Here is a 21,878-nt window from a genome sequence, read left to right as displayed (position 1 = left end):
TTCTCTTTTTTCGCTTCCTGACCTCCTTGTTTCCCAAAGTGGCTGAGGGAAACTGCTTCAGTTCACAAGATATTTCCACAGGCAAACGGAGCAGTACAAGTATCTTAATTGCAGCCCTTAACTTGACACACTTAGGGGACAGATTGGGGCTGGCAGGACAGAGCATCTTTCTGTTTGTGTAAGATCTCGATGACATGACGTGACCTGCCTCACAGACCAGCACCACCCTCTCCTTTCTCCCACTGTCTGAATCCCAATATGACTATACCAGCATGTCAGCACCTATGTGCCATCCCTGAGCTGTGATGCTTGTAGAAACACCACAAGCTGCACAGAAAACAGAACCATCAACAACAAAAACAAACGAGATCTGAACTTAAAATGTCCCCAGTAATGGATTTTTTTTTAGGAAAAAAAAAATAAAGGGTATTTTCGTAAGGGGAGGTGCCTCTCCTTCCCACACCAGAGCTCACAGTGCATCAGAATGGCCGGTTTAACACCCCACAGAAACGCTGCATGTCCCACAAAATGTGACAGACCTCAGAGCCCGCTTGTCGTGCCCTGGCCTCGATAACAGCGAGCGCCTGGAACCGAAACGGGCAGCCCGGCACACAGGGGCGGGCAGGGCAGGGAGCGCCCGGGACAGCCGCGGCGGCGGGGCTGTGCGGAACCCCGCGCTCCCTCGCCAGGCCGGACCCTGAGGAGCCAGCGCTGCCTCTCCCTGCGCCTCACACCACCCCCAGAGCCACCCCCGGCTCTCAGAGAGCTCCACGGCGGGAGCGGGGCCCCGCCCGGCCGCGCCCCACAGGCCCCGCAGACCAGCGGCCTGGCGCCAGGCTCCCACCGCGGCCCGAGCCCGGCCCCGCGGCAGCGATAGGGCCGCCGAGAGTCCCCGCCCCCGGCAGGGGGAGCGGAGGCTCGGGAGGGAGGGACGAACGCGGCCGAGTTCCGCCTCAGCAGCCATGGCCGCGTAGCGTCTTCTCGGCAGCCGCGCTCGGACATGGGCCTGCCCCGGGCCGGCGGGCTGAGGCAGCGAGTCCCCGCGGCGGTGAGTACGCAGCCGGGCGCGCCGCGTTGGTCGGAGGCGGCGCTCGGGCCGCCCGGGGAAGCGAGGCCTGCAAGGCAGCCGGACTCGCCAGCCGCCCTCCTCCGGCCGCGGCGAGAGGGGCGGGCGCCCTTGGAGGGGATCCCCGAGCCCGCAGTGCAGGGGGAGAGGCGGCCCTCGGGGGCTGCGGAGAGCGGGGCAGCCGGCCTGGGCCGCGCTGGGGAAATCGGGCCTGGCCCGGCGGGCAGCCCTCCGGCCCGGGGCCGGCGGTGTGACCTTGGGCAGCCCGCAGTGCCCCCAGCCGCAGCCCAGCCGGGGTGAGGCGGGAGCGGGGTCGGGAAAAGCCGGCCCGGAGCCCGAGAGCGGTCGGAGGAAGCCGGGCCGGGAGCAGCGCGTCCCAGCGGGCGCTGCCCCGGCCGGAGCGGCGGGCTGCGCCGTCATGGACTCTGGCTGCCACAGCCGGCCGTGCCCGATTCTGCGGGGTCTTTCACTGCCTGGTTAGAAACTTGGAGGAGTTTTCAGCCTCCCTGTCACCTCCCCGGCTTCTTAGAACTCATAGCGTTTGCATACACTTTGCAGATTTTAATTTACCTAAATAAGTAATGGAGCTGTTTGTGTTCTTACTTATATTGAATCACTTTCAAACTTTCTGTACAAAATCCAACTAATTCTTTTTAAGCAGCTTAACTTGCTTGTGTCTTCCCTCCCCATCAGTCAAACTGTTGGATGAGCAAAGTGTCAGAAAGGATTTTCTCCCTGTGCAGAACAAGCGCTTCCCACGCCTGGCGGTGCAGGTGTTTTCAACATGGTCCATGGCCAGAGACAGACCCGTGATGTGCTACTGCTGGTGGTACCCAGCAAAATGTTTGGGTACTCTGTGAGCATAAAGGCCTGTGCTATAAGAAGCCCCAATGGTTATCATCAGCCTGTGCACATGAAGTTACAGCTCTGCAGCCTGCAGTATGAACAGTAACAGAGCCTGAAAGAAAGGTAGAGGGGGCTCACAGAGATAAATATGCTGGTTGATTTTATAGTTCAGTCATGTTAAAATACTATCTCTCTAGGTTAGTATTGATGATCTTAACAAAACCAACTCACGTACCGAGTACAGACAGTAAAAACTTGAAGAGAATGGCAGAACTTAATGCTCATAAGAAACCCGTTTCTCATTTGCTTAAGTCTCAGAGACAAAAATAAGTAGGTGAATAATACTTCATTACATACCTGAGTTGGTGATGCATAGTACTTAGCATGTCAGTTTGTTTCAGACTCTGTCAGTGTATGCTGCTTGCAATATAACTGCTTCTGTGTGTTGTTCTTGTGATGGTCATTCCACTTAAAGCTTACTCATATCCTCAGTAAAACAGATATGATAATTAGATGCTGAAAAACCTGTTACCAACAGGTATGTTTCCCTCTCAGTGTAAAGCTATCCAAGTATTTTAAATGCCTGTGAACATGCAAGCATGACTTCCCTTATATTTTTGGGATATCGGACTGGTTTTCAGCCCTCTAAGTAGGAAAAAAGGAGCCTGAGATAATACTTTAGCTAGGGGCAGAACATGGTTTTGAGTTTGATCTTAATGTTTAAGAAAAAAAATAGGCAAACCTGAAATGGGTTGTTTCCTCATCCTTACAGGCTGAATTATTATTAATTTTAACTACTATGGCTTCTTCAGTCCCTTATATTTGTTGTTTTATGATCCAGTTCTCTTTTCTTGCTGGAAAAGAAGATATCTGTCTTTCTTAGAGATGTACAGAAGATCCATATATATAATTGGAAGGGTTCATCACCCACAGTGTTGCCATTGTATTGATACGGTGATTATAAGTGTGGAGAGAAACGGAATTTTTGGCAAAAGTTGGTGTATTCTAGTCAATAGAGTTTGGAGCAGCAAGAGTTTATCCTGATGAAGTGGATGTGATTCTGATAAGAAAGTACAGTTTAGTGCAGCTCTTCTAACGGAAACAGACACAGACCTTGTATAGAACTTGCAGTAGCTGGTCAATTTCCATGCATTTCACTATGGTATGTTAACTGCTCCTGAATATCTTTATTCCTGCAGCTTGTTTTGCTGGAGGAACCATTGAGATCAGGTCAGTTAGGAATTAGATATTTGCAAAAATTTAGGTTCAGAATCAGCTGGTTGTATTTATATACGGAGGAGCTGATTTGGATTCTGAAATCAGTGTCTTCCCAAAGCCCGCTCAGAGAAGCAAAAAACCCTAATTCATTTGAGTATAAAGGAAAAGCAAGTTACAAACACATCTTAAAATTCAGGAGTTTTAAGGGTTGTTCTGAGTCAAACAGTCAGCTGGCAACTAGTGGTCAGCCTGTAGGTTAGTTATCATAAGGAAACTTTTGCTGCATAAAACTGAAAGTGCTATAGTTCCATAGTTAAGTTCTATATAGAAGAATTAATTAGAAACTGCTACTGAAATCTCATATTAACTTATGACATATGCTATGTGTGTTTCTGTTAAAAAGGCTGATGAGAATTTGATATTTTTTTGATTTAGAAAACGTCATTCCTAATCCATCCTTGCTCATTTTACTGCAGAATATTGTATGAATTACACTTGCGAATTTACTAGCATCTTTTGCCTTCCATTAAATGGTTCATCTTCCACATAATCTTGTTCTTTTACCTCATACGCACACAGGCACAGTAATGTTATATTCCTATCTTTTTTGGACGACATACTTAGTTACAATTTTCTGTCAGAACACAAGCAAATGCTGCCACTTAAGATTAAGAAAATACTGGTTACATAACAGAGCAAACATTGAAGATATATTTGGAAAGGACTTAGCTTCAAAGAAAAAGTCTATTTACAGTTCCAAGGGGGAAAAAAGCCAGGTAAAGACGTGCTCTGAAGGTAGGATTAGACAAGCAATGCTAAAATCTTATTAGAAGTGAAGCCTTTCTTTGTAATTCTATGAGGTTGTAAAAAGTATGTCTTTGCTTCAGGCAAAAAAAGCTTTTAGATTGGAAAGGTCATTTACTTTGGGGCACGAGGTGTGTTTGTGTGTTGTTTCTACAGGATGTGATTTTTCAGATTAATTTTCTGACTTGTTTTCAGCACCTAAATATCTCCCTGAGAACTAATTTTTTGTATTAGTATTTATGGACCTCATTCTTCACTTCCTGGAATTATCTGAAAATCAGTCTCATAAGGAAGCATTTTTGACAAGTTTATCAACTTTGAAAAGTTGCTATGTAATTACAAAATTAGCAAGTACAGCATCTGTGTTTAAGCAGCAAGTTATCTGGCTGGATACTGTTTAGTCTCTCTTGGCACGCCAGACCTTAAACCACAGAATCATTGTTAGACATGCGTCTTACCTTATTTTGCATTTATTTCCAACATGAACTTACCAAAGGTTTGGCCTCACTTGGTATCTTGATTTCATGGCCAGTTTGTAGACCAAGAACGGTCAAGCTAGTGATGCTGTGTGCAGTGGTACTTGGAGGAACACCAGCTGTGTGCCTTGGGGAGGGATCACCTACACCTACGATCACCAGCACACGCTGGCTCTCTCCTTGCACAACCTGCGCAGCCTTTCTGCCTCTCCAGCGAGCTGAGCTGGTGCAGTAAGAGGTTGGACAAGTACCAGACCAGCATGAGAAAGAGGGAGGGCAGTCAAGACCACCTCATTTGGTGGCATTCAGCTACAGATCGATTCACTGGGGTGAAATTCAGTCTGAGGTTACTGGCTGATGGTTTTCTGGTCATCACCTTCAGGGTGGAAGGGAAATGCCCAACCTTCATCCTGTCAAAGGCCATGTGGGTTTTCACTACTAGGAAATTATTTATTTGCTGGAATTATTTGAACACCTTCTAATTAGTTCCCCTTAATTTCTTCAGTACTTCTCGCACCTTAATGTCTCGTGGCTAAAATAGCTTATTGAGTATTAGATTCAAAGATATTTTAGTTAGACTATCTGTATGAGACTTAATAGACTGCTCTGTGCAGAATGTCAGATGAGATGATGCAGTAGTCCTTTCTGGCCAAACTCTGCTTAACTATTTCATGTCTCTGTGTAGAGCATTTCCAAACAAAAGCAGAAAGACAACAGTACCCAGTTTAAGACCTACAGCACGTCCAAGGAGTTTCAAGTCAACTCTAACAGTAACAACCTTCCTTGTCTCAGCTTGTCTCTTACCAAGGCATTAAAGGTCACCTTTACAAGGGTGTAGTGTGTTTTTACAGAGGTTTGGGCTAAGCTAGTGATAAAATAATAATCCATTACAAATTTCAGAGTACAGAGAAGTGAGCTATTTTTTTAATAAAATATTTACTAGCATTACAGTTGAATAAAGTTGCAGTATGTGATGATTTTGAACATTAAGTCAGCATTTCTTACTTTCTTACTCTTCTGATAGCAACTTATTGCTAACATTCTTGATAAATTACCTCCAGTGGTTTCGAGTAGTTCTGTCACTTTGGGAGGATTGATTTATGCTGTTAACTGTACAGCCGTTCTGTTTGCACCTAGTGCTAGCTCACATAAGGTGAGCTAGATTAGGTAGTAACCCCATACAGGTAACTAAAACTATATTAAAAGTCATTGGAACATAATTGGGCTCTTCCTAATTTTGTTCTTTTCCCCCTAGAAAAATATTGATAGAGCCTTCTAAGAAGCTGTGCCATCCTAGAAGGAACACAAGTAACAACATTAACATGCCTGCTGTGGCATCCGTACCTAAGGAGCTATACCTCTGTACTTCATTGAAAGATCTCAACAAGAAGACAGAAATAAAACCTGAAAAGACAAGTACAAAGAGGTATATATATATATATATATTAATTGATTTTGAATTAATATTAGAAGTATTAGTGCTACTCTTCTGAGCAGGTTCCAGAACAGCTATGTTGTGAATCTAAACTTCCTGAATTATTTCTGTTATATATAAAACCTTTGATAGTCTTGTGTATAGATCTCTCAACTATCACATCCAGTATGCTTGTCGCCTATAGAATGTAACTCCACATACTGCCGAAACACGACTTGGACAGAGCACGATGCCCATGAAAATTTGCGTTCTTTGAGAAAAGGCTACATGAATGCAAATTCTTAAAAGATAAAATCTTTAGCAAATGTGTGAATAGAAAATATTTTCCTCTAGTAGTTTTGCCAATTAACACTGATTAGTTTTTCCTCAAAAAAAAAGTTATTTTTAGAAAGGAAGAGTACTTTTTTCCATGTCTCAGTGCATTATTTAATTATAGTAGATTTTAAAAAAGGTTAGTTAAACTAGCAAAGAGAAACATTATTTGGAGGAGCATGATTGTAATTCATATTTAATGAAAGCCTTATATTAAGATGGTAAAATTGAATGCTTAAGATACAGGTAGAGGCTGTGAACACTTAAAACTGTATCTTTTATGGAAGTGTGTTTGGGGGCAAGTCAATCACACGCTTTACTCCTCTTGTTTGATTGCAGTTATGTGCAGAGTGCCCTTAAGATTTTCAAGGCAGCGGAGGAAAGCAGGTTGGACAGAGATGAAGAAAAAGCTTACATCCTATATATGAAATATGTGACCGTTTATAACTTCATTAAAAAGAGACCCGATTTTAAGCAGCAACAGGTATAAAAGCTTTCTGACTGACATCTTCTCTATTGGTAGAAATAATAGAAGTACAGAGAACTACACTAATGCACATTCTGAGGATTACACTGGTACTAAGTAAACTGTCTCATGATATTCTTTCCTTCCTATTTATGACAAGTCTATTGCTAATTGCTTTTACAGTTTGTTTTTTAAACATGTAAAGTATAAATTGTCAGATCTGTCAATATTTAATACCAATTCTCTGTACAGTAGCAGCTCTTGATATGCACAGAAATAGGCATTATTAAGCTGTACTATTAATACATGGGGTGATGCTTGTAATTTTAGGATTATTTTCATTCAATTCTTGGACCTACAAATTTAAAAAAAGCTATTGAAGAAGCTGAAAGACTGTCAGACAGCCTTAAACTCAGGTACGTGAATACAGTTAATAGATATTGTTCATTATACCTGAAGCCTGTACATGTGCAATTGCAGGTTTTCCTTGTACTTAGTAGTAAGGGATTGCACTTGATGTTAGATACCCAAAACTCTTGAGACCTTAAGTTGTTTATCCGCAAAAGTCTGTTATTAGAGATAATTGTTGTCATCACATACTCCAGTAACTTGCCACTGTATACATTGGCTCAGTTCTTAATAACTATGATTTGTTGATATTGCTTTCTGTATTTGTTTAATGACGAAGAAAAAGAAACTACAAGATATAAACTATATATACATTAGAGATGATCAAGAGCCATTTCCTCCTTACTTTTTTCATCATAAGGTCATTTGAAACCAAGTATACTAATCAATGTTCCTAGTATTTATATATGTTTAAAAGTCCTCCTTGTGTGGATTGAGTTTACGTTAAGAAAACACATTTTTTAATCTTTAGTTAGCTACTACACCTTTTGTCTACCTCTGCCACATGCAGACGTGTGTGGAAATGCAGTTTTGCCAGTATGTAACTGAGCTGATGCTAACAGGCTTTTGCGTTGCTCATTTACAACTGTCAAGTTACATGTCTTTGTGCCGTAAGCCACAAAACTGTGTCGGGAAGACCTTGTAAGGTAGAATCTATTTTTAGGTGATATTTAGTCCAGTATGTCTTGCTTCCAGCCTTCTTCTGTCATCCTTAGCAACTCTCTTTCTTGCCCCTTTCTCATAGTTTTTGCTCTTTCTTTTCAGCCAGGCACATTTCTCTTCCCATGTTCCACCCCCAGCTATTATTGTGCAAGCGCATTCTATGCCCTTTGAAGTGCTTAATCCATAGTTAGTTTAGGTAAACAAAGAAATGAGTATGTAGTTCCATGTATATGAAAAGAGACTTTCCAAAGATGTCAGTGATGCTATGGATGAAACAATCTTTAGGTTTTCCTTATTTTTTAGTTAAGAGTATTACAGTTCAACAGAGCTACGAGTTCACTGTGCGAGTATACACTGATAGAACTACAGAAACCAAGAATTGAGAAACTTATTGCTTAGTAGCTTGTGGCTTTTTATGAAGGGAACAGATTTCGAAAGTTGACACAATTAATAACTTTCAACTACTATGGGCAAAATGTATATATGTTTAAAGGGAATACAAATGAAACATGGCTCCTGTGCAAACTACAGAAGTGGTTTCAGGGAAATTATTTGTGTAATTTCTTCTCCAGGCAGTAGGCCAGCAAATAGTTTGAGTGTTAATTGTTAACTAAAAGTGGAGCTGCTGAAACATCATTTGTATAGCAGCAGGAATACCTACGTGAATGACCTGCTATGTGCTTCAAAGGCATAAATGGGAAATTGATGGGTAAATATTCCATATTAACCAAACTAAACTAAAAATCTGAAAAACGCTTTAGTGCCATTAACTCCAAATAACAAAATGCTCTGTTCTCACTTAAAATGCTTTTGCCAAATCAAGAAGCCTGTTTGAAAAATAAAATTATAGATTTGCAGCCTCCTTCCTGTTAGTGGCCAATTAGTGGAGTAGACTTGGAGTCAGAATTTGATTTAATGATCTAGTTTATTAACACAGTGCTTTTGATATGAAATACAGCTGTGTTGTCATTGTTATTTTAATTCTGATTAGGCAACATCTGATTAAAACAAGCAATTATTTATACAGTTCATGCTTCACTGCTTAGTTCAGTCATCGAAACTGTTCAAAACATTCTCTTTTGCTTTATGGATCACAAGTAACCCTTCAGCTTCTCAGTTATATTAAACATAACTGGATGCTATTTAACAGTGATTATGACTATACAAACCTGCAGCTGGTGATCTAAAAGCTGTAGTTTGGAGGCCACTGTTTTACAATATCATGATAGTCCTTACAAAGGCAAAAGGCTGGGAGGTTAATTTTAAAGCCTAAGACTTTATGAAAAGAACAGCTGTATGCAAGACCTAGGTTTACCAAAACTCACAGGCACACATTATTCTTGCATTGACTTCACTGAAGCTTTAGTGTTTGAAACATAAAGAACATAGGTGAGGACATAAGAGCACTATAAAGCCAGTTTCTCAGAAAAAGGAAATTTAGATAAGTGACCTAACCCCTACCTGTTATTGTTAGCCCTGTTGTAAAACCAAATACAATACCTGGGATGATTGTTATAATATATTGAAGTTTACCTGTAAGTCACCAATACTTACTCTTGCCTCTACAAAATAAAGTCTATTATTAATACATTTAGTGACATCATAGCTAAGCATGACCCCAGCTTTAGAGAAAGAGTTAGCTTTAAGAGCAGTGGCTAAGAAATTGGACCCAAAACAGGATTTAAGAATAAGAAAACCAACCCAAGAGCGGGAGAAATAATGTTATGCAGTCATGGAGGAAAATGAAACAAAAATTGTCAATACGTTAACTTTTGAAAACTTCAAATACTTTTTTCCCCTGAAGACTTGATGATTCTGATGTTAATTATCTAAGGCTAATCAATAACACAATATTGAAAAAAAAAAGCCTTTTTTCCCCCCCAATAGATATGAGGAAGCTGAAGTTCGGAAAAAACTTGAAGAGAGGGACAAACAAGAGCTGCAGAAAAAGCAAGAACCAAAAGACGATGGAAAGAGTTCAGCCAAAAACTCCTCAGAAAGTACTGTGGATTCCAAAGGAAAAAGCCAAAGGGTAACAGAATGTTTACAAACTCTCTAATTCACCCTAAATGTATAGTTTTAATCTAGCATTTGATCTCTGCTAGTAGCTGTTTCCAGTTCAGAATCATGGGGTTGGTTTATTTTCAGACCAATTTTTTGTCTGACCAGTTTTCTTCAAGCTCTGTGAAAGTCAGTGTCTGTTGGCCACCTTGGTTCTGAGTATTAGATATTAAACTGACTCTTTTTTCCCCCCCTTACAACACAGGTTAATGGTGAGAGGAAGCATTCCCTGGAAAGAAAGGATCAGTCTGACAGTCTGAGTGGTAAGAGATGTAACATTCACACAGATGAGGAAAAGGTCTCCATATGAGTATACAACTATTACCTAATTTGATTCAATTCTAGTATTTCCTGAATTTCAGTTACAGCAACTTAGTAATTAAGCTCGGTATTGCAGCCATCATGATTTCTTTTGGACTTAGAAAGCTGTCTTTAGTTTTTCAACAGTTTAATAACTAAATTGAACTAGCCTTAAAGTAGTCAAATTAGAAAGAAAATGTCTCCTTAACTGACAAGAAAAAATCTAGGCAACACTAAAATGCATCTGCTGAGTTAAATAAGAAATTTTTTCTTTCCTTTCGCAACCTCCTGGTTTGTGTTCCCGTAATAAATATGTGAAAACATTCTCTAGAGTTCTTAACTGAAGAGGAACATCTGGGGCTTGTAGTTTACAAATGCTTGCCTATATAGCTTGATTTAAATGAGACCACAAAAAGTTAAAGTAGTTTATCACTGGAATGTTCAGTGTTGTCTAATTAAGCAGATCAGGTGCTAATCACCACGGCAGTGGGAGCAGAAGGTCCGATGTGTTTACTCTGTAGTGTCTCACCTCCGTGGCTTTGTGGGACTTTTCTGTTTCATCCATTTGCAGTCTTGGTTGCACCAGTCGGATGTGATCATAGCTATCTCCACTTATAATGTAGCTTTTTACATCTAATAGCTTCTCTGTTTCAAGGAGCAGTCACAGCTGAGAAACTGTTTGCAATGATGTCGGACAAAAATCTTGAATTGATTATAATGGACGCTCGAAGACTGAAGGATTATCAGGAGTCCTGTATTCCAAGATCTATCAGTGTCCCAGAAGAAGCTATCAGTCCTGGGTATGAAATAATGTTAAATGATAGCAGAATATTTATTTTTATAAATTGACTGTACAAAATTATGTGCTTTTAAAGCTTGTATACTTAGTTTCAGAGTCCCCAATACTATGGGTGAGATGTATCTGGCCAGCTCTGTTCTTCCATGTACTGGCTTCAAGCCAAATTGTGTTTATTTTATCCAGGCACATAGATTATATATCAGACAAAATGTTACTAGTGTGTTTGTCTCTAAATGCATATTAATACATTTCAGAGTTACTGCTAATTGGATTGAAGCCAGGCTCCCAGAGGATTCTAGAGATCCATGGAAGAGGAGAGGACACTTCGATTATGTTATACTGCTAGACTGGTTTAGTTCTGCCGAAGACTTAAAGCTAGGAACAACTCTTCAGAGCCTGAAAGATGCGCTTTTTAAGGTTGGCAAGTTTCATGTTTTATATTAATTCATCTCAATAAATGATAAGGTCTTGAAGCACCAATAATTACAAAGTATATGGAAAACTTAATGACACTTCAGGCAAACATCTTGGTTCTGTTTTCAAAGACTGCTTTTTTTAGATAGCAGAAGCGTAGTCTGAAGTTTCACATTCCCATGCTTGTGCTCTAGTAGAGGACAGTATAATTTGTTCTATCGGTGAACAGCAGAACAATTCAACTCCCCTCCTCAACAGCTGTCTCAGGGTTATTTGGGAAAGTACTTGGTAATGTTTGCCAGAAGTAACTCTTCATTCATGGGAACTGGCTGGTCATCTGCACAGGCAGGACAAAGAAGACAAGACTTCGCTGTCCTGTCAGCCAGGCACTTTCTAAAACAGAGGAGTTTTGGTAAAGGAGATCCCAGAAATACTCGAAGCATGGTTAAGTTTGGGCATTATTGAAAATACTTTTTAGAGAAACATTAATTTAAATTTGGGGTTCATCAGTGCAAGGAGCTTATAGACTCAATATTAACCAGCTTCAAGTCAGAACACTGGCTGTGCTGTTCCTACTCTTTATATAGGTGACTCTTGTGAAAGGCTGCACATTTCTGTTAGCCAGGCATTCAAGACTGGGCTTCAGAGATCCTTCAAGCAGTTCTCCCTGTTCATTGCTTTGCAGAATAGTCTCTGAACCTCTGTGCCTTGTTCGTGTTCCAATAGTCTCAGGAGGAGGCCAGTCTGGAGCCTGAACTCTCAAGGGTTTTTCAGAAAGCAAATGTTATGCTTTCTAAAGCCAATGCCCCTAATCACTCAGCAAACTTATCAGATAAGAATCCGAAGGAGGTAGTATAACAAAAATAATTTTCTGCATGGAGGATGGTTACATTAAGAAGTAGTAAGTGTTTCTTTTGGTGCTGGAAATATTCAGACCCTGTTGTAGGTGAAGTCAGGAACCCGTGTTGGGCGTTCTCCAAATACAAGGAGGATCCATGTTCCTCAAAGGGTTTTTGCAGCCTGTTTAATTCTTATTTTAAAGTTTCAAAAGTAACCTGTCTCTTAATGTAATGACTAGACACAGAAATTTCAACAACTTAAGACATAAAAGTTACTATTTTTAAATTATTTCAAACTTCTTTTTCTTATAGTGGGAAAGCAAAACTATACTGCAGAATGAACCTTTAATTCTAGAAGGAGGTTATGAAAACTGGCTCCTTTGTTTTCCTCAGTACACAACAAATGCTAAAGTAACTCCGCCCCAACGTAGCAGTAGCGAAGCAGTGACTGTTTCTTGTAAGTATAAGGGATCAGCTCCCCCTCCCCACCAAGTGTTTAATATTACTGGTTGTATCTTTAATTCATGCAAATATGTTTGAGATAGCATTGTTCTGCCTAAATCTAAGTTTTGAGGTGGAACATGAGGGTTATTTTGCTTTTGTGGTTTTGTCTCAAGAGCTCTCTCATGCTTCCCTCCTAAAGTGGATTTTACGTATCCATCTCTGGAGGAGCCAGCTCCTGTTCCACCTGTTGCTGCTATAAAGCCATCTCCAACAGAAGTGATTGAAAATGAAGAAACGGGAGATAATTTGGAAGAGAGAATAAAATCACTTAACAGACCAAATGTACAGGACTCTGCTGTTCCAAAATCTGACAGTTCATTTGTAGTTAATCCAGTATTGATTACAAGAACTATCCCTGAGGTAAGCCGTGCTTTTTTTCAGACTTAAAATATAGTTAATCTACTAGAGACCCACCACATGCAGGATCCTAAATCCACAGACACATACTTAGTATCTGTTCAAGCCTTGTACATAAGTACAGTGGTACAGGGACTGGTGAGCTGTGATGCCGTGGTAACTAATATACAGAATTTTATGAAACTGAATACACATAATGTAATTGCAGAAATTTCGTGAATATTTTGATGTGGGCACCTGAGAAACTGAAGGTCAGGAAACTATCATTAATTCAGAAAGTCTATAAGCCATCTTTTCTACTCAAAATACACATACGATAAAATACAGAGAGGGCAGTTAGGCCATGGCTTACCTTGGCTGTTCCAGAGGTCTGCTTTCCAGCAGCTGTATTTTCCTTCAAATAACAAACCATTTAAGTGGTTTGTCACTTGTGGCCCAGTAGTGAAAGTGTAGTGATTTGTTTCTTCCTTTCATGGGTATAAAACTTTCTAAAGACACCTTTGTAGAGTCTTTGCACTAAAATAATGTTTTTCTTAAGAGACAACACTGAAGTCAAACCCTTCACTTTCACTGTTTTAGATACTGCCTTTAATACGGACTTCAGCCAGGAGACCCTAAACCTTATTTCTGTTTTCCCCGATCTAGACTAGCTTTTATTTCTTCAGAACCTCTACTTCAGCATCAAAACCAACTTGCTTTCCTAGGTCTGAGCTAAGCCAAGCGGGTCTTAAATACTGCTTCCCATCAAGCACCTCAGCCTCAATCACATGCTCTCTCACATGATTGAGAGAGCCCAACCCAACGAGGTCATCTGAGTGCCCTAAAATGTTCACCTTTGAAAGCCTGAAAATTAAGAGTTGTGGTAATCAGTGCTTAATGCTGACCTTATAGTTCTGTAGGGCTTCTTGATTCTTATCTCACACCTGGAAGTTAAGTGAATCCCTGATTTTACTAAAAAGCAATTTGAGTTACCAGATCTAATAGCACTGAAAGTTCACTGTCTCTCTGGCAGAGGTCAACTTTATATTATCTTTATTCTCTTATAAATGTCACTTAGAAGCAGCATAGGGGGCAGTAATAGCTGTAGTGAACTGTTGTACACTTTGTGTTACAGGTTGATCGTACTAAAAAGCCTTCACTAAAAACCCCTGATGATACCAGGCCAAAATCTGAAAGCACAGTCAGTGACAGCCAGCCTGTTGAGAATGGACGAATAGTTCCAGACCGGTCCACAAAGCCATTACGTGATGCAAAGAGCGTTCTGACAGAAGAAGAAAAAAGTCGTGTACATGCAGAAACTGCTGCTCTGTTAGAAAAAAACAGACGGGAAAAAGAACTTCGGGAGAGGCAACAAGAAGAACAGAAAGAGAGACTCAGGCGTGAAAAAGAAGAACAAGAACAAAAAGCAAAAGAAGAACAGAAAGAAAAGGAACACAAAGAAAAGCTACAGCAATCCAAAGAGGACAGAGAACTGAAGGAGAGGGATGAGCAAATAAAAAGAGAACAGGAGGAAAAAGAACAAGAGCGGGTACGCAAAGAAGCAATAGATGCAAAAAAGCAAAGTAAAAATGAACTTGAAAGCACTGGTGCAAAAAGGATTGAGATTGACAAAATATCTGTGGAAGAAAGAGAAAAGGGAACTCGAACACCAGAAATGCAGAGACGTGCGCTGGGTGATACATCTCAGACCTTTGTGACTGTTTCAGGCAAGGTTAGTGAAAAGCATTGCCAAATGGGGATGATTTGTTAGTGCATATTCTAATATCCATTTAGAAGTTTTAAATACATAATTGGATTTTTTTTAATTTGGATTATTTTTACATAAATATACATGAGAAATTTAAAACCAAGACTCTAATAGTTAGATTTCTTTTTTTTTGCAAGACAGCTTCAATTCTTGCTTGTAGGAGGGCAGCAAGGAATGATACGATAATAAAACTTCCCACTGACGTGGGGGAAGGGATGGTTCATAGGCTGCGATCCTGTTTCAAAAATAGAGGCATAGGGGCATTTTGTCTCTTATTCCAGCCTTGTACTGTATTTTATAGTGTTGTAATGTGTGTTAGGGACAGAATTGTATTATCATAACAAACTCGTTAGTGCCCCCAGCTGCGCAAATGCTGATATAACAAGATTTTGTTGACTGACATAGGAAGCAAAACTATAACCTGTTCTACTATTTTTGCTGAGAACAGTCTAGTTCCAATTCTTTGGGGGCAGACGGGTTACAATTTCTTCTTTCCTTAAAATCTTGAGAAAAATCGCAACATTTCTGCAAGTACAGGGATCGTGTGATCATGAAACAGGAGCCGTTTGTGAAGCTGAGTTAATAACAGAACAGATGTTGTTAAAACTGTTTCACAAGAGCATGTGTTAGGATATTTTTCTCTCCCTTTGCAATTGCAGTTGTTATTTGACCAAACTTTGATGCTTGTGTAAGGCAAATCCCCAAAAGGAAGCCAAAACTTCCTGGGCAATCTTAGCACAGTCATTCTTGACCTTTTGACTGAGCAACTGCACGTAATCCCAAAATGACTGCCTATTACAAAATAAATCCAAATGTTGGCTTCACAGTGTGCCTTTTCATGGAGAGGTTTTGTCACAGTGAGCAGTAAAAGAGGAAAAAAGTATTTCATTTAAAAATAAATTGTAAACCCCGCAGCTTTTAGGGGGGAAAAGTAGCATAGGTGGAACTTGAAACTACCGAACAGATTGTCTTATGTCATGAAACATTCAGCACAAAGGCTGTTCCAGCAAATTGCCTATACAATAGACTAGGAAGAATAAACACGATGTGTAGATACCTGCTGTAACCACTTTTTTCTGGCATGTGCATTTAATAACCAAAAGAAAGTGGAACTTTGCTTCTTCCTTGTTTTGCTTTATCAGCATTTTTTTACTGACATTCCAGATGAAAGTTGAAAGCCTTCTCTCAAAATCTTTTACAGCAAACTGGGGTTAAAGGACAACCAGACAGTGGAGCTCAAAAGCCAGGACCCCTTAGAGAGGATTCTGAACAAGATACTGAAAGACTTAAAGTAAATACAATGTGTTGTGTGTACCCAAAACCAATCAAGCGCGGATGCTTTATGATTAGTATATTATGTTAAATTCCACCTCATTTCAATTTTTAAAGTCATCATCTTAAGAAAAGCCTATGCCATGTTTACAGCTGCTTGTTTGCTTTTTTAATTTGTCATATCCATCTGAAAAAATATTTGAAGCTTTCACTAGAAATCTTCGTATGTTTCTGATGGCATTAACAAGCATTCCCCACTTGTTCGTCATCTCACGCATACTCACATACTGCTTTGAAAGGGAGAAAAGATCATCCATATGTTTTTAACAGAAGCACATATTCCTAATAAAAGTAGCTTTTTTAGGGAAAAAATTGAACTGTTTTACATTAAATCATGTAACTATATAGGGAAAGGCACAGGCAGCTTGCTGCTCTGCATAAGTAACTGTACATACCTCACGTTTCTGTTTATTTATTAGTCTCAGCGGGAGCCGTTAATGAGAGCGCGAAGTGAAGAAATGGGAAGGATAATACCAGGACTGCCTGCAGGCTGGGCAAAGGTAACTTGCTTTTCTGTTATAATCAAGGTGCCTTGTGCAGTTTGGTAATGAATTTCCACTTGTCTTATTTCTAAGTTAGATAATTTGGTCTCTGCCCACCCCCCCCCCCCCAACTCGCACAGTTATTTTCTGAATTGTAATATTATTTGTAATGAAACCAGGAGAGCTCATCTGCTGTTTCTGGTACTAAGCACTTGATGTGTAATATGCATTTTGGTGAAAGTGGTGCCTTCCAGTAACTTTAATCCATTAAGTATTGAGGCCAGTCACACCTGTTAACATCTCGATCTTTGAAAAACTCATGCACTGTTCTTACAGTAGTTTAAAAATAGGTAAGTAAGTTAATGATGGATTTTTTTCCTTCTTTTTGAAACAATTTGTTTTCTTTCCCCAAGTTTCTGGATCCAATCACTGGAACCTTTCGTTACTATCACTCGCCAACAAATACTGTTCATATGTATCCACCAGAAATGGCTCCTTCATCCACTCCTCCATCAACCCCTCCAACTCAAAAACCCAAGCCACAGGTGACTGTTGAACGAGAAAGAGAACACTCCAAACTGAAGCGCTCCTACTCTTCCCCAGATATAACCCAAGCCATTCAGGAGGAAGAGAAGAAAAGGATTCCTGTAACTCCTGCAGTCAATCGTGACAATAAGTATGTTCAATAAGTTCTACCACAACTCATGCAATATGATAACATGTAAGACTTGCTTTGTGTTTAACCAGCTGAAATTCCAAACCAAGTAGGTTTGAAAGGATGCAAGAGCGATACGCTTAAATTTCGTTGCTAGAAGTTCGACGTACAGAGCAGTTATCTTTTGAGAATTAATGTAATTGTCACATATTAACATGAATTTCAGAGGTCACGGTATAATTGGACAACAGTTGCTTTTTAAGCAGTGGTATTTGTGTTAACATATTAAATGCCAGTCCTCTGACAGCTTGTGAAATGTAGAGGTTTTGGTTTTTAAACTGGGCGAAGTCAACAGTTAAGTCTTTATCTGTTAATTTGAAAAAATACCCCAACAACAACTGGTGGAGCCAATAACTCAGCCTCATTACAGGCCAGCTTATAGGGCTTGCTTGCCATTGCATTGACAGGCCTTGAATACTTAATCGTGGCACTGGGTGACAGCTTGTGCCAGGTTGTTTCATTCCCTGCGAGGGAGGGCAGTTCTCTTGGCTTATGTGCCCTGTCAAGTCTGAGAGTCCTAAAAAACCATTTCTTCCTTACAGGCCAGTCTGTTACACTAAAGCAGAAATCTCAAGACTTTCTGCATCACAAATTCGGAACCTTAATCCTGTGTTTGGGGGATCGGGACCAGCTCTTACAGGACTCCGTAACCTAGGGAACACTTGCTATATGAATTCCATATTACAGTGTCTGTGCAATGCACCTCACCTGGCTGATTATTTTAACAGAAACTTGTATCAAGATGATATTAACAGGTAACAATCTCTTATTCTCATCCTTTATAATTAAAGGTAAATTCGTTAATTTAAAAAAATCACTTAGTGGGGTTAAGGGGGCCATGTTTGTTTGGTTGTTTTTAAGTAGGAGACAAACACTAATTTCTAAGTGTCTTGACATTTTCAAAATTGGTATGTGTGACTAATTAGGTTTTACTGGACAGTCTTAAGTGTACTAGGGTCTCCTAAAACCAAACAGCATATTTAAATAGCAGCTTACAAAACAAGCTGGAAACGGCTGTACCTTCCATCGGCCCAGTATTGAATATAGAACCAAATTACAGCACCAAAGTAGACAAAAATTTTAACTCAATCTAACAGCCAGTTTTTCTCAACCTAAAGAAGTTACTTTGAAGTTGGGTTAATGTTTTGAATAAATAAGAATAATGTTAAAATAATAAAAATAGTTATTTGAATGGCTCACTTTATTGTTTGTCTGTTTAATTGTGTAGGTCAAATTTCCTGGGGCATAAAGGTGAAGTGGCTGAAGAGTTTGGTGTAATAATGAAAGCGTTATGGACAGGACAGTATAAGTACATCAGTCCGAAAGACTTTAAAATTACAATTGGGAAGATTAATGACCAATTTGCAGGATACAGCCAACAGGACTCCCAAGAATTGCTTCTCTTTCTAATGGATGGCTTGCACGAAGACCTAAATAAAGTAAGCAAACCACTTATAGCAAATGATGCATCTGTCAAGAGAAATAAATTTTTAGAAGACCTTCTTATTTCATAAAAATATTATGTTACTGGAACTTTGTTACGAAGGAAATGCTAGTATTCAGAATTAAATAGGAATTTATTGTGAAACAGTATAAGGTACTGAAGGGAGTAATAGAAGAAGCCTAACTAGGTAGGAAATGGATGGCTCACTGGCATGTTTAAATATTCTTGCAAATATTCAATAGTATGCTTAGCTATAGATGAGACTTGCTATTTTTATATATATTAACATATGGCTGTGATATTTAAACTTCGGTTATCCAGGCTGACAACAGGAAAAGATACAAGGAGGAAAACAACGATCATCTTGATGACTTGAGAGCAGCAGAACTAGCCTGGCACAAACACAAGCAGCTCAACGAATCCATCATTGTGGCGCTCTTTCAAGGCCAGTTCAAATCTACAGTGCAGTGTCTTACGTGTCACAAGAAGTCCCGGACCTTTGAGGCTTTCATGTATTTGTCGTTACCGCTCGCGTCCACCAGTAAATGTACACTGCAGGTACGCAGGCTCGGGAGAAACAGCTCGCAAAGCAAAACCACTTCCCTGTGACTTCATTGTGGTGTTGCTTTTGCTCAGCCCCTTGCTGAAGCAGTTAGTCGGTATTCAGCTTAATTTCCACTCACCTGAAACATGGACAGATCTGAGTCTTCATTGTTCTTTAAATTCTTCTAAAATGTTAAAAAAAAAAAGGGAAAAAAATCCTTAAAAGTTTTAAAATACAAGCAGGATAGAAATATTGAAGCCACATCAACAGAAAAGACATGTATTTATTTTTGTAGGCCGTAGTATAAATATTTTGTGGTTTTAAACAAAATACTGTAGGTATATTCTGAAGTATTTGTAGCTCATTAATACAAGCAGTAAAATTTATTTCTGGGCATGGATTTAACTCACTTTTCCTCATTTTTGTGAAACATAGCGCACAGAATCTTGGGACAGGTCACCAAACAAGTGGGACACAAATATTTTTGCTGTCATTTTATAAATACCTGCCTTTCACAATCTGTTTGTATTTCGTTTTAGGAATGCCTTAGGTTGTTCTCCAAAGAAGAAAAGCTCACTGATAACAATAGATTTTACTGTAGCCATTGCAAAACTCGAAGGGATTCTTTGAAAAAAATAGAAATTTGGAAATTACCGCCCGTTCTTCTTGTGCACTTGAAACGGTAAGAGAAACTTAATTAGGCTGAAGTGACCAGGCTTTGGTGGAGATTGATTGTTCCAGTGCAATGGGTAACCATTTTTAATTAGAGGAAGTTCCAGGTGTATTTCCAGTTGTAACATTATGAGAATCTTATTCTAGTCTGATGCCTGTTTTATTAGGCTGTACTTCACAAAGCACTGTTACAAGTAATCTCGCTTCATTTGTGCCAAGAAACAACGTGTGAAAGCATTAACAGAATGGGGGGGTCAAATGTTTTAGTTGATCACATCCTGGTTAAAAACAGGGGAAACAAATACGTTTAACGTCCTTAAACAGCTTGTGAATTATGCTTTTTAAATCTCTAGATTTTCCTATGATGGAAGATGGAAGCAAAAGCTTCAAACTTCTGTAGATTTCCCATTGGAAACTCTTGACCTTTCGCAGTATGTCATTGGTCCAAAGAACAACTTGAAGCGCTACAATCTGTTCTCAGTATCAGTAAGTAACCACGTCACATGCCAAAGTTCAGCTGGTCTTTATGCCAAGACTTGGGTGAGCCTGTGTGATTCATCGAGGTTTCCAGGCTGGTTGCTGATTAAGTTGTGTTCTAAAGCGAATGATTGGTATTTAGTAAAAAATCTCACATTCTAGTTTATTTCCCTAACCAGGGAAGAAATGGTAGGTTTCGAGGCCACTCATTCTTCTCATTTATGTTTGCAGAATCATTATGGCGGGTTGGATGGAGGGCACTATACAGCCTATTGCAAAAACGCTTCCAAACAACGCTGGTTTAAGTTTGACGACCACGAGGTATCTGAGATCTCAGCATCATCTGTGAAATCCTCAGCTGCATATATTCTCTTTTACACCTCTTACGAACAGCGAGCAGTGGATGTGGCCACATAAAGCAGCGTGGGTTAAGCAAGCTGGTTTTCTTTTTATAAGAGCAAAGTAGGTATGGGAACGCATATAAATATGCAAAACAAATATAGTCACAGATACTGGGATGGTTGCAGCAGCTTTTCTGCAAGCAGGCTCTTTCTGGTCAGTATTAGTGCTTAACAATCAGAAGACTGATTAATAATGCTTGTGGTAACCTTGCCATCTGTGAAACCATTTAAAAAGCATACTTGCATTACCATTTATTTAAGAAACAACTATATTTTCAGTCTGCTCCAAAATTAAATTCTAGCTTAGTCATCTGAAATCTATTAACAAGTAGTTTAAAATGTCTTAAAAATCCCAAGGCATATCTTGATTTTTTTATGTTTTTCTTCCACTGTTATGGCCTTTTCACATTTCTAACCTTAAGCTTGATTCTACTGTGAATACTCTAGAATGATGTAAACAGTTAGGAATGTAAGTGTACATATTGATTGCATACTTGCACATCAGAACGATGTATATAATAAAATGTTGTCCTTTTTGTGGGAATCTCTCAGACTCAGAGGATTGCGTTTGTTTGCCGGCTCTAAGTAACTGCAACACTACGTCATAAAAAAGCAGAGCTGTATTTTTTTCTGTTAGCTTTTGTCAATATTTGTGCACTTCAGAGTTATTCTAAACAAACAAGATCTTCCTTTTTAATTTTTTAATATAAATTTTCATGTACACATGCATTAAAAACCTTAATGAAGAAATGATTTAAAAATATATCCTGTTAAATGTACGTTTGGGTTTGGTGTTTTCATTCTCGACTAGTTGTATAATGGTCAGTATTCTATATAATGACAGTCTGAAGCATTTTCACACGGTTTAAAGGTTTGTCAGATGGAAAAAATACTACTTTGTGCAGAACTGATTAGTTTAGAAACTATTTCTGTTGCATCTTGTGCATTTCCCTGCTCTGGCTTTGGGTTCGTTTTCCCTCTCTGATTAGGTTGGCGTTCAAAAATTCTAAATCCTACATTCCGAGCTTTTATCTGTCTACATACATGTGTCTTGCAGGTGGAATTAAGACCAGGCGTGATTGTTTTCCAGAAGTTT

At 39.5% G+C, this 21,878-nt stretch overlaps 1 protein-coding gene across 6 annotated transcripts; it reads left to right on the top strand.

Annotated features, from left to right (window-relative positions):
- Positions 1–891: 891 nt before the first annotated feature.
- USP8 (ubiquitin specific peptidase 8) lies at positions 892–21,561 on the top strand. 6 transcript variants are annotated; one of them, XM_065075862.1, is made up of 20 exons: positions 892–1,048; positions 5,666–5,836; positions 6,497–6,641; positions 6,954–7,039; positions 9,582–9,726; positions 9,961–10,018; positions 10,714–10,855; positions 11,109–11,271; positions 12,420–12,564; positions 12,751–12,971; positions 14,083–14,679; positions 15,917–16,006; positions 16,467–16,547; positions 16,943–17,205; positions 17,787–17,999; positions 18,473–18,683; positions 19,010–19,246; positions 19,772–19,914; positions 20,258–20,390; positions 20,613–21,561. In XM_065075862.1, exons 2-20 carry the CDS (start codon positions 5,733–5,735, stop codon positions 20,796–20,798), a joined length of 3,363 nt encoding a protein of 1,120 aa, XP_064931934.1. In that variant the 5' UTR covers positions 892–1,048; positions 5,666–5,732; the 3' UTR covers positions 20,799–21,561. The 6 variants fall into 6 exon arrangements, with proteins under 6 accessions (XP_064931934.1, XP_064931933.1, XP_064931932.1 ...); XM_065075861.1 differs by having other exon boundaries at positions 10,711–10,855; XM_065075860.1 differs by having other exon boundaries at positions 10,696–10,855.
- Positions 21,562–21,878: the final 317 nt, after the last annotated feature.

Source organism: Columba livia, chromosome 11 (assembly GCF_036013475.1).
Source record: "Columba livia isolate bColLiv1 breed racing homer chromosome 11, bColLiv1.pat.W.v2, whole genome shotgun sequence".
Lineage (NCBI taxonomy): Eukaryota > Metazoa > Chordata > Aves > Columbiformes > Columbidae > Columba > Columba livia.
The sequence above is the reverse complement of the archived record's forward strand: the minus strand, read 5'-3'. Positions and strand labels throughout refer to the sequence as shown.